The sequence below is a fragment of the Pholcus phalangioides genome, unplaced genomic scaffold (genome assembly GCF_987345545.1).
Source record: "Pholcus phalangioides strain wild (caught in Gottingen) unplaced genomic scaffold, Ppha-v1.0 ptg000011l_1, whole genome shotgun sequence".
NCBI classification, from domain to species: Eukaryota; Metazoa; Arthropoda; class Arachnida; order Araneae; family Pholcidae; genus Pholcus; species Pholcus phalangioides.
The window spans coordinates 8,616,894-8,629,758 of NW_028301604.1; the positions used below are offsets into that span (position 1 = coordinate 8,616,894).

At 37.1% G+C, this 12,865-nt stretch overlaps 1 protein-coding gene across 2 annotated transcripts in view; it reads left to right on the plus strand.

Annotated features, from left to right (window-relative positions):
* The window catches only part of homer (protein), a 242,861-nt gene that overhangs the window by 187,042 nt on the left and 42,954 nt on the right, over positions 1–12,865 (plus strand). For both annotated transcript variants that reach the window (XM_089238954.1, XM_089238952.1), the window contains exon 4: positions 559–933. In XM_089238954.1, coding sequence (XP_089095080.1) covers positions 559–933 — 375 coding nt within the window. The remainder of the gene's footprint in view (positions 1–558; positions 934–12,865) is intronic.

The window sequence follows — 12,865 nt, forward strand, 5'->3', positions numbered from 1 at the left end:
AGATGCAAGAGTTGGCTGAATGGGAAAATGTGTTTAGGAAAGTACCGTAAATTTTCTGCGTAAAACCCACAATGTTTCTTAGTATACGAATCAAAGTTAGCTGCGTATTATCTCTCTCTGCAGCTTCTTTTTTTCCTGAAAGGTTAAAATAAAAATCAATATTATTTAAAGATAATTCGCAAGAATAGGTTTTATTTATGGCGTGTGAATGTGAGAGGATAAATCGATGTATTTTCTAAAAAAAACTGGTGCTAACCCTTTCCCTTCCTGAAGATTTTGTTATTGATGATAATGTAACAAGAAGTTTGCATTTTTCACTACTTTTGTTTTCCTCTGAGTGGAGATATTTGCATACGTAGCGGATTATGCGCAGGTAATTACGGTACTTTAAAATGATCGCAATTTTATTCATTGCATATATTTTGTCTTCAAGCGTATGTTCTGATTGTTGGATTTGTTCAACATAATGTATTATTATTCATATCATTAAAATTTATTTGTTTGAATATAAGGTCTCATGAGAATAAGTTTGTATTAATTCTGTGACTTACTTTCTAGTTCATCGAGAAGTTCCAGGAGGTGAAGGAGGCAACTCGTCAAGCAGCCCAGCAACAGAAACCCCAACAAGCTAATGGAAATGCTTCTACACCAGTTACCTCGGCTAGCGCCTCTCCATCAAGTAGCCGCAGCGTCCCTACACCACCGGTCCCGTCCCAGTCCCAGACTCCGACGTCCGAGGTCGTAGCAGGGGCACCTACTGAAGATGGCCCCGTAAACGCGACTATTAACGCGAATCAGCTCGATCACGTCGCCGTGAGTAGCCTGTCTTCGGGGACCCTTCCTTCCAATGTCAATGATATTGCTAACAGTCTCAAGTCGTCGCTGGTTGCGCATCAAAGGAGTCAAAGTCTCTCTGGACTGCAAGCAAGCAAGGTAAACACAGTTCATCCTATTGATAGCTCATCTTGGCTGTTTGGTTTTACTTATAATGGAATTGGTACGTTTACTTATGGATTTATTGCAGTCCATCCATGAAGTGTACAAATAATCTTTTCGTTCATTAGGTGGTGGTAAACGCACTTCCATTATTATTTTTTTAACGTATTTGTTATGTCTGCTTTATGGGAATTCCAAGCGTTGTTAATCAATGTTGGAAAATGAATAATGTTTGTAAGAATTTCCTCATCAAAACATTTATGTAATAATCTCTTGAATCTATTCCGCTGGTTAACATTTTCACTATTTTTACATAATATCATGTGTGAAATGCGTAATTAATTTTCATCTACACTTCTATTACTTCATCGGAGAAATCCGTAAGTAGAGTTTTTACATAGACAAATGAAACTCAAGGATACAAAATAGAGTTAAGTCATGAGATCTATACTGATTGCTCACATTACCTCGTGGTATCTCAAAAAAATGTTTGCTTCATTAAACTTTTTCTACCTTGATCATTTCTCTATGCTGAGTGAATTTTCACAATTTCTTACTGTAGAATGTACCGATCCGGTACTTGACGGAATAGATTATTGAGGAGGTAAGTACAAAGTATAGTGTTTTATAGGAAGAGCATAATATTTTTAAATTAAAGTTGAAACTTTTCAAGGTTTAAAATGTATGTATATCTGATTTCATGTCAATTTTTTATTTTTACTCAATGAAATACACGTATGCGCAATGTATCAAATCACGTAGTTTTTACACATCGACATGAATTGAGTACAGACATCGTAAGGCGTGTCGAATGATAAAAAAAAAACCAAATGAATTCGACTCTAATTGTTGCAGCGTAAGAAATAGCCAGTTATTTAAGTTAATCGTCTCTATACTAGTAATCTGTCATTGTTTGGTTGTTGACTGCTGACAGTGCAAGCATTGATAGAGACACGGATCACACAATTGCTCCTTCATCCCAAGTTCCTTACTTTCTTCCACAAATGAAGAATTTTGTCATCAACAACGAATGAGTAATATTGCTTCATTTGTAACGATACTGGGAGTTTCTAAGCAGTGCGAGGGAATGTGACTCAGTACCTATCGCTGTCCTGTATATCATCTGGAATGGGATGCTGACCTTTCAGCAGTATAGAATCAACATTCTTTGATTTGTCGCCCTTAACAATTAAGCAGTGAGAAAATTTTGTGACCAATAATCATATGCCTCACTGTACTCAATTTACAGAAAAAAACATGAATAAGCTTACCGAATTTTCATATACATGAACCACATCGAGCATGAGGGACATATGGGAAGAACGACAACATATCGATAATTACCTTCACAGACAGTCCAAGTGTTAAAACTTTTTTTTTCTGCATGTTCTTGATTGTATGAGCTATGGTATGCTGGTAAAAAGTTTTACATATCTTCGATACTTAATTTTTTGTAAATTTTCAAAGAAATGCATTAAGTATCCAAGATACAGTTGGATCCCGTTATAACGAACTTCAAGAAACCGGAGAAATCACTTCGTAATGACGAAATTTCGTTATAAAGGAATTCCATATTACATTATTCTTATGTGAACTTATCTGCGAGGATTATAAACTTTTTCGTTAAAAGAAGATTTTCGCTATAATAGTATTCGTTAAAACGGGAATAAATTGTATGTAAAACGTTTTGCCAGCATAGGATAGTGCCGCTGTTGTGGTCGAGTGGTCATAATGACGGACTCGCATCGCGAGGATCCGGGTTCGAACCCCACCGTCACCGCAGTGGTGGTCGGCTGAAGTTGGTTCCCGCAACTTCGAGACGCAAAACCGACACACAAACTAAGTACATATTTGGAAAGAACTGAAAAAATTCTAATAAGATGAACATCATTCTCATTGAAATATCTAGATTCATTGACGAGCTACAAGCGCTTAAAGATTGGCGGCATTTAAAATCGAATTGTCACCTAATTCTGTAACCGTCAATTCTGCAAACACCTTTCTAGCTACAATCGGTCAAATTCACCAAAAACTTGTCCAGTCCACCAGCTTTCGAAAGAGCCTATAATTAATCATATCGGTGGTCTGGTTCAGGAGAAATTCTACCTTTTGTTTGTAATACCCTCTTTTCGCTTCTTCGGCGTTGACCCAAGTAGAGGTTCGACGAACATTCGGGAAACGAAATTAAGGTGGATGAAAACGTATGTAAATCCATCACTATCTCAGATACGTAGATGTGCTCAAAGCTTCCTGCGCGTGCATTCTACTCATAGGTACAAAAACAGCGAGTCAATCCACATTAGCGAGCATGAGCCCATCAACTTCTTTGACATTTTTGCTGTTTATTGCATTAGCTCGGTCGATTTTTTTTCTTTCACGCTGAGCTCACTTTCTATTATTTTCTGATTCGCATGTTTTTCTTACATTGCTACAAATGAACCAAGTTGGTTCTTATTCCGTTGCAGTTTATTTTCCCTTTCATTTCTGAATTTTATTTTCGATTTCAGTCATTAGAGGGATCAAGTTGGTCGGCTGAAGTTGGTTTTCTGTGGTTCCCAACTTCAAGGCGCAAATGCGAGCCGATCTCCCCGTTAAAAAGTCTCGCCACAGAGAGCAACAGTCCTACAACGATAAATCATTCAATCATAACACTTCACTCATAGTTAGAAAAACTGGTGGCAGATGGCAGCACTACACATAACAAGCATTACAGAGAAACAAAAAACTTCACGTCAGGTTTCACTACACGTACACGCACATTCCCGCATGTACCGATTCGTTGGGGGTTCCGTGGGGTAGGGGGGTGTATGTGTGGTGTAGCAGTAGTAGGTAGGGCCTCCAAAAAATGGCTCGGGGATCCATGATGTTCTTAAGTCAGCCACCTCGTTGGGCAGTTTGCCTGTTGTGGCGTTGTATTTGTATTTGCATTTGTAAGTAGTTATACCTTCTAACCTGTAAACGGTTATGGCTCGTTTTACGAACGAACAGTACGTGGATATGCATTTGATTTATGGATTTCGTAGTGGTAACTCGGAGAGCCGAAGACGAGTACTGTCTGCGTTAACATGGCGGGTCTACGTTACCCACATCGTCGTATGCCCAACCGTGCTATATTTACCGCGATTCACCAAAGATTTAGAGAGACTGGTTTATTTGGTAAGGCGTACGAAAAGGGCCAGATGGCTTCTCCGCAACCGTCGAGGAGTTCGTGCTCGACCGAGTGGAGGAAGAGCCAAGTGTTTGTTCACGCCTATTCGAGAGAAGGTGGAATTTCACAAAAAAGAGTTGTGAATGTTTTACAGAAAAACCAGTACCATCCATACCATTTCACAGCCGTACAAGAATTACGGCGGTCAGACTTCTAAAAGCGGGTAACATTTTTCCGTTAGCTATTGGAGCGAGATATTGAAGAACTCCATTTCCTGAGATCGATATTTTTGGCAGATGAGTCAGTTTTCACTCGGGATGGCATATTAAATTTACATAATTGGCAACATTACGCTCAACAAAATCCCTTTGTAACGCGTAACTCATCGTTCCAAACGCGATTCAGATTGAATGTTTGGCTTGGAGTGGTTGGAAATGTTTTGATAGGTCCACAAATGTATTCCAAGGTCATGTGACTAGCGATATATATCTAGAGTTTCTGGAACATCATCTGCCAGAATTACTTGATGTCATACCTGCACCCCAACGAGCAGAAATCATTTTCCAACGCGATGGGGCCACTGCACATTCTTCAAATGTCGTTCGGGACTTCCTGGCAGAGCAGTATCCGCAATAGATTGGTCGTAAAGGGTCAGTTCTTTGACCACCTACATTGCCAAATCTGACTCCTTTAGACTTCTTTGTTTGGGGTTTCCTGAAGCAATAGGTTTACCGTACAGAGACAGTTTTCAAGACTTAAACAGCCGCCGCGATGATACTATAGTGAAATTAAAGGGTGATTTCTCGCTAAGAGCTGTAGTGGTTTCAGTTCATAAGCGGGCAAGGGCATGCATTGGGCAGGAGGGTGACCAATTTCCAAGGTTTCTAGAATATATAATTTTCCAAAATGACCAATTTCAGCAGCTGCTGTAAGTTTCGCACGTTTTCGAATGCATACGCGCTTTAATCATGAACGGAGATACGTCACTCTTTTTTCTTTTCATATTCCCTGATAGAAGACGTGGGGCAACGTCACACTTATTTTGTTTCTTTTTTTTTGTGTTTTGTTTTTTCTCAATTTCAATTTATTAATATGTTAGGTGAATGATAACAATACATTAGGTTAATGAAAATCACCAAGGAGACACCATGTCCCATACTAGTTGTTACAATGAAGTTAATTTAATAACATTTCAATTACCATACAATATAAAATAATACAATGAAAAAAAAATCAAAGTAGGCGGAGGGGGGTTGGGGTGGAAATGCGATTACACAAACACATATATTACCTAAACTATAAATATATATATAATAATGTAATAATGCAATGGTCACAGGGGGGGAGGGTGCTTTATTGATTATAAAAAAAATCTATAAATCAACATACGGTTATGTATGAATTGGACTGGCAGTGCAGAGTTGACAGCAAGGGGTATTTTAATTAAGAATTCGACCGGGGGAGGTGAAAAGACAGTAATAAACACACACACAACAGGGAGTGATTGAGAATCTGGGGATGAAAGTAAATTAATTAATTTAATTAATTAATTAAAGAAAGTAATTTTCAATATTGAAAATTTGTAGCAAGTGTTTTTTGAGGTTTTTTCTGAAAATTGAAAATGAGGGGGACTGTACGAGATCATTTGGAAGGCTATTAAAAAAATTAGGAATGAGAAAGCTAAAATGTTTTTTGAGAATAGTTTTATGAACTAAAGGCATTGAGTAAATAAAATTGTGTCTATTGGATGTTCTTGACGAGTTCAGAGATGAAGAGAATTGATTTTTTTTTTATGGTTTCAGGTTGAAGAATTTGTTTGCATAAAATGAAACGCGCGAAGTTTTTAATTGATTACAATGATATATTTTAAATATTTTAAATGATTAGAATGAGATATCCATTTTAGATTTTGATCAATATAAATACCTAGGTATTTTATAGAGGGTATTTGTTCTATACGTTGCCAATCACATGAATTATTACTAGTACAAATTGGTTTATGGAAAATTATGTCATAGTCAATAGGTGGAATATTGTGTAAGGAAAGTTGATAAATTTACTTTTGGAAATGTTGATATGGAGATCATTAGCAATAAACCAATTACGAACTGTTAACAGATCGGTATTTATATTGTTGATAAGTGTTGGGTATTCAGCTCCTGAATAAAGAATTACAAGTATCATCTGTTTCCTTTGTGTATTAACTTAATGCAAATGTTACTTTTCTTATTTAGCTTTACAATTTTCGTCCTTGCATCTGATGATTGCAGCAGGATGAAAACAATCAAGGAATTAAAATCGCGTCGACCAAAGCACCTCACGAGTTTTTTTTCTCCGTGAAAAACGCCGATTTCAGTGATGTACATAGCCTCTTCAAACCTTGGCCATCCACTGAACATATCTACATATCTGAAATAGTGATGTATTTACATACGTTTTCATCCACCTTAGTTTCGTTTCCCGAATGTTCGTCGAACCTCTACTTGGGCGAACGCCGAAGAAGGAGGTATTGCAAGCAAAAGGCTGAATTTCTCCTGAACAAAGAGAAAGACACCGATGTGGGTCATTGGAGGCTCTTTCGAAAGCTGGTGGATTGGACAAGTTTTTGGTAAATTTGACCGATTGTACCTAGAAAGGTGTTTGCAGAATTGACGGTTACAGAATTTGGCAACAATTCGGTTTTAAATGTTGCCAATCTTTCAGCGTCAATGAATCTAGATATTTCAATGAAAATGATGTCATCCTATTAGAATTTTTTCTGTTCTTTCCAAATATGTACTTGGTTTGCGTGTCGGTTTTCCAGATACTTCACAAATTTGGATGTTTTACAACTCTTGACACATTTTTTTCCATAATCGATTATCCGCCATAACTCGAAAACGGTTTGAGATAGTACAGGGTTGGTGGGGTGTTTCATGATCCACTTGGGCTTGCCTATCATCCCCTTTCGTTTGGAAAAATAGGTCGAATTCACCCTGTATATATAAATCAACAGAGTTGAGGTATCAGCAAAAGCAAAGCCATCAATTAATTCACTATAGATATTAATGCTTTTATCTAGTACCTTGAAGCAAATTTAAAATGACATTCAATTGAACATTTGAACCGAACATTATTTAACAGAATGAAATTAAGTAAATTCAAGTCTTTGTTTAACCGTTAATTAGTGTTTTATTACGTTTTTTTTTTATAAGTACGAGAATGATTAATAGATATCGCTTCTAGGGAAATGCAGTATACACATAAAACAATATAAACCGAATAGTACTGGGGTACTACGCGGAAAATACTACGTTTCGAAGAACGAAAAATCGCTGTAGATTTTTGCTCTCGAGAAGTGTCGTAGATAATAAACGCTCTCTTTTCTCATCAATTACTTCATTGTGTTTCTCGAAAGAAAAAATGATTATCGTGGGACTTCTGGATGAGAAAACATTGTTCTTTGCCCTCCAGTTTTTTCTTACATTCCATCCTCGTCATTCATAGCGAGAGCTCTTACTCCTCAAAATGAATCTTTAGTTGGTGGTAGAGAGAAAATCAGCGTGAAAAATAAAGTAGACTACTTCAAATTTTGATCGGAAGAGCTCTGGGCTCTGTTGCTTCTTCTCTCTAAGCTTTCAGGATACTCAAGTGCTTTTGTTGTTGTAAAGAAACCCTTGAAAAAAGGTCTGTGCTTCCTTTGTTTCTTCATTTTTTTCTATAAACGCCATAAAATACACATGATAGCATACTATGAACTGAGAGGGGATATATATACCACCAGCGGTGGTATTTATTTAGACTTTTAGTATTATCACAAAAATGAGAAACTTTGCCTTATTTTAATTTATATAAAAATTGCCACGAAATAGGTGGCTTGTTTCGTCAGCTTGGACAGGCTTTATTAACCTAAGTCGAGACAAAATTTTCAACACTTTGCAACAGATGGCTCCCCAATTCGAATTCAAAGACCACTCGGACGCAGCAAATACAAAGGCGAATTCTTCAGACGACCAGACCTAAACATCACCCCTCCATGACTCATTCGTGTGAATTCTGACCACGAGGTCTTGATGACGGCTCTCCATTGAAGAGCCGAAACGCGTCGAGCATTCGACCAATTGAATTTTACTTGTCTTGAAAACGTGGCAATTTTTATATAAACAGACTTTTAGTGTTAAGATATCAACAAATTCTCCACAAACTGATGTTCAACATAAAGCGATAGTGAAAAAGATGCTCTTTATTTACAGGCTCACACTTCTCTATGAATTCTGTAGGAAAGCAGAAGGGCTTCCTTTCTCCCGATTTATCATTGCGACCATGTTCTTTAAATTAAAATAAGAAAAACTACATATTCAACTAAGTACTTGGCCATATTTTCCTCAAATTCCTTCGCGTTCTTAACTCCTCGAAGCCAAAAATATCTCCCTCATCTATAAAATGTAGATCGATTATAAATATTCATGAATGTAGAAAATGCTAATCATTCATTTTTTTTCCAAATTCAATTATTGATTCATTTTATCTTATCATGGTTATCTTGTGTATACGAGAGTAAATTGAACCTTGACCTACAATTTCAAGTCGATTCTGAGCGATAACGCGAAATCATCCATACCCCATCCTGGATTCGTGCCCAGACGTGATGACCGAAATCGATTTTTCATCAATACACAGTGTAATTCTTCTCACTTGAATACTGTCGAGAGACAACGGCAACTGAGAAAAATGCAGATTTATAACTTTGTAAATTGCTTATTAACACGGCGTCGCTTGCTTTCTCAAAGTATTCAAATAAACTGCAGAAAGAAGAATCAAATCACACACACACACAATCCAAAATCATTGAGTGTATTTAATTGGCGTGAAATCTCTTTTCATTGCGAATTCTATACTTCATGCTTTATATTGCTTTTACCGATTTAAGCGAAAGAATGAGAAGTTTGCTAGATCTTAGCATATAACAGATGGTTGCGGTGTAGGTCAAATTAGTAAATCGATAATTTTAATTATCACTAATGACCATCGGTAAATATGCTGCTTTTGAAATCCGCAGGAACCATTATTTGGTTTTTTCCTTCTCTAAACGCTGTAAGACCATTAAGGAATCGTTAATCAGTGGAAGGAAATGTTTAATCATTAGTGCATCAAATCTCTACTGTACTTACCGTTAAGAATAAGTGAAATCAACCTTTTCAGTAATCAGAAGGTATAAGACACCATTTTATATGAGCTATACTCATGCAAGTTTTTCAGTCTCCAAAAAAAAAATTATCTATTCAAGTTTGATTGATGACCATTCCTAGTTTTCTCTCGATTATACGTTCCCAGATATCCGGACTTGTTATCGTGAATTACTATTACCTGTTGTCATGCTGTACTGCTTGTGAAAAATTATAAAATGCTGAACGTAACTTACACTCTTGAATATTTAATCGCACCCTTCAATTATCTAAAGGGAAAAATATATATATTTTTTTTTTAATCTAACATCACAGATTTTCAGAAGAAAGAAAATACACCTAAGGTTTGTTATAATGAGAAGAAGACTGAGTTTACCGTGATATTGTAGGCTTTGTTATCTATTCTTAAGCACCTCGTGTAGAGAGACGTTATCGGGATTAGTGAAGCTAACGACTTTCTGCATGCTCTCACCTATCCGAAGGGATGGTAGATGGCATCAGGATTACTGAAATCCAAGTTCCGCTGTCGGTCTCATCACAAGTTTATGTTGGTGCCCACCGATGCATTTACGATTAGACTTAATTAACTCGGCGCTGAGGTGCCAGATGAATTCTTGGATTTTAAAGTGTTTGATTTCAATGTGCTAATATAAATTATAAATAGTTGATTTTAGATTTGGAAATAGCTGATGCCATTCCGGCATTTATGATCAGACTCGTATGTGTTTCAGAACAAGAATATTTTATGGCGCACTCTTACCAATATGGTAATGAGTCTGAATGCAAATTCTGTTACTTTCTATTGTGTACTCGGTATCGTGCTGTCTACTAGCTTTGAATGGTGAATAAACTGTCTGTTTTATGTAAGAATTTTCTGGGAATCAATATTTTACGTTATTCGAAATGATATTATAGTGGTTTTTCTTCGATTGTAATTGTTGAAATATTGCATCGCTACAGAAAGATTGAATTTCTTTGCGGTGTTCTCATTTTAAATCTTGCCAAAGACGATATCCTTCTTTTTCTTTTGTGCCTTTTGGAAAACTTACTAAATGGAGAAAAAGTACCCGATCTTCTTGACAAATTGTAGTTAATGTTGATTAATGAAATATTCCGGTTCAGAGGAAAAACTTCGGACTATCTGTTTCAGGTTTCATGCATCATTCTTAGCATTCCATTCGTGGTTCCCTGTTCTTTGTAAGCGACCGACTTGGGAGCTTGTGTCATTTACCGCCCTAGAAGTCTGTCAAAGAGACATCATTTTTTTTCCATACATGGGAATTGCGGCGTTCTTCGAAATTAGATTTTTGACTTCATCCTGTGATTTTTTTCTTTTCTACTCATTTTGAAGGAATAAGAAGCAGGTTTTTTTTCCGTTCTGTTTGACTTCGGATTCGTCTTCTTCAATTACTTACTCCTTCATTTCTTCATTCTTTTCAAGTGTATTCGAAAGTTCGAAGAAAAGCCAAAACTCATTATAAACTCAATCGACTGTCAGAGTGAAATGATTGAATTTCAATTCAGATAATTCATTGTATTCAGCAGATTAGAAACAACGCCTTTTCATAATTCTATCAACAACGTAGAAATGACCAACTGTTTTAGACAGAATCGACTCCACAAATTCCTCGCTTTTTTCCATGTTTATGCTTACACTGTTGCCACCGACTTTCATCTTCAAATGGTATCTAATTTGCATCGTCCTTGTAGCTAATGGCATGAAGTATCAGTTATTTTATTTTTTTTTTTTTCATTTATTTAAACTTCGTTTCGGCACCTGTTTTTCTTAACACTGTTCAATATTTAATGGCAGAATCCATACTTTTCGGACTTTTCTTGTGTGTGTGTGTAAATGAGAACTGTAGTTTCTTGTTTGTAATGGATTTCCCTGATTTAATGCTCAGCTTTTGAATGCACAAGAAAGGGGGGAAAAAGATCCAGAGGTCTCAAGATAATAATGTTGCTCTCGTCACATTCTTGTGTATCTTTGGTAGCGGATGCCTGAGGGTTTATCTACTAAATGTAACCATGTATATGAATGTTTTCAGTCTGAATGAAACCGTTAACGATGGATGTCTTTTTCCCGTTCTCAAGCTTTTTCTGTTTTCTATTTTATTTGCATTATAACTTCCACATTGATTTCTTCATTTATCATCTTTTCGCTTTGCTTTCGTAAACATAATTTTTTTTAGGAAATGAGGTTATTCGATTATATATATTTTTTATTTCATTTATTTTTGTGAGTTGATGTGCTTTAGTAAAATTGGTGAAATGGATACTAGATTTTAGTAATATAGGGTGTCTCAGCACCAGGTTTAGAAACTTCTAGGAGGGTTGGGGTACACCTAGACGACTCGGAATCACATGACAATGCATGGTTGGAAATGCTTCCCTGACGCGATAGGGTACACAGAAACCACCAGAAGTGAAAGGACACCACGCAAGTGAGCACGCGTTTTAATAATAAGTACGCATCGAAAAAGTAATCGAGGTCAAAGGTGTTCAAAGTGTCATCCACGAGCTGTAATGCAGGTCTCACATCTCAGACACATTGAATTTCGAACATTCTTTAAGATTCCGGACATGTCTAGGACTTTCCTGCAATGCAGGCAATAGGGGTGTCATACACCAATGTTTTGGTATGCTTCCAGTGTGTGGGACTCCGGGAAAGTAATCAATCAAGACGTGATATATACAGCGATCGAGCAGGCCAATGCACCAAACTCCCGGAATCATCGCTTCCTTATAACGCCATCTAACGCGTCAGGAAAGCATTTCTGACCCTGCATTGCTATGTGATTCCGAGTCGTTATTAGCTGTTATCCAGAGCTCTTCGAGAGATAAAAATCCACACTCACAAGAACCAGTCCATAAATTAAGAAAAGTCAAAAGTAAAAATTATCAAGTTCATCCGCATGGCGTAAATTCGTGAGATTCATCTATAAGTTTAAATAATCAATTCATTCACACAGAAATTTATTTTGCATCTGGAGTTAAGTTCTTCTGTGAAGTAAGCATTCCCTATCTTATCTACACTGCTCAAAACAATTAGGGGAGCACATGGTTTTAACAAAATTACGCAAAGATGTATACCGATAAGTAACATAAAATGAATCATCCATAATTTAAAGCCTAGCAGGAAACGGAAGAAGAAAACTTCATATGCAAATCAAAGTTCATGACGTCAAAAACCAGAAAAAGGAGATAAGGTCAGAAATCGGGATGTTGCAGAAACGTCTGTTTTACTGCCGTAACTGTGAAATTCGATTGCGCAGTATTTTTTTTTTGAGACAAGGTGACTTGAAGATGTCTCAACAACGTGATTTACCGGAATCCATGGCATGGCGTGTTATAGGCAGACTGGAATCCGGGCAAACACAACGTAGTGTCGCGGACGCTGTTGGAGTCGCCAGAAGTGTTGTTGCAAGGCTGTGGAATCGATTCCAAGAAACAGGAAATGTTAGACGTCGACCAGGGCAAGGTCGGCCACGCGCCACTACAGCAACTGATGACCGGTATATACGGTTAACAGCCCGTCGAAACAGAACATAGAATGCTACGCAGCTGCAAAGACGGTTCCTCTTGGCAACAGGACGAAGGGTGTAAAGCCAAACAG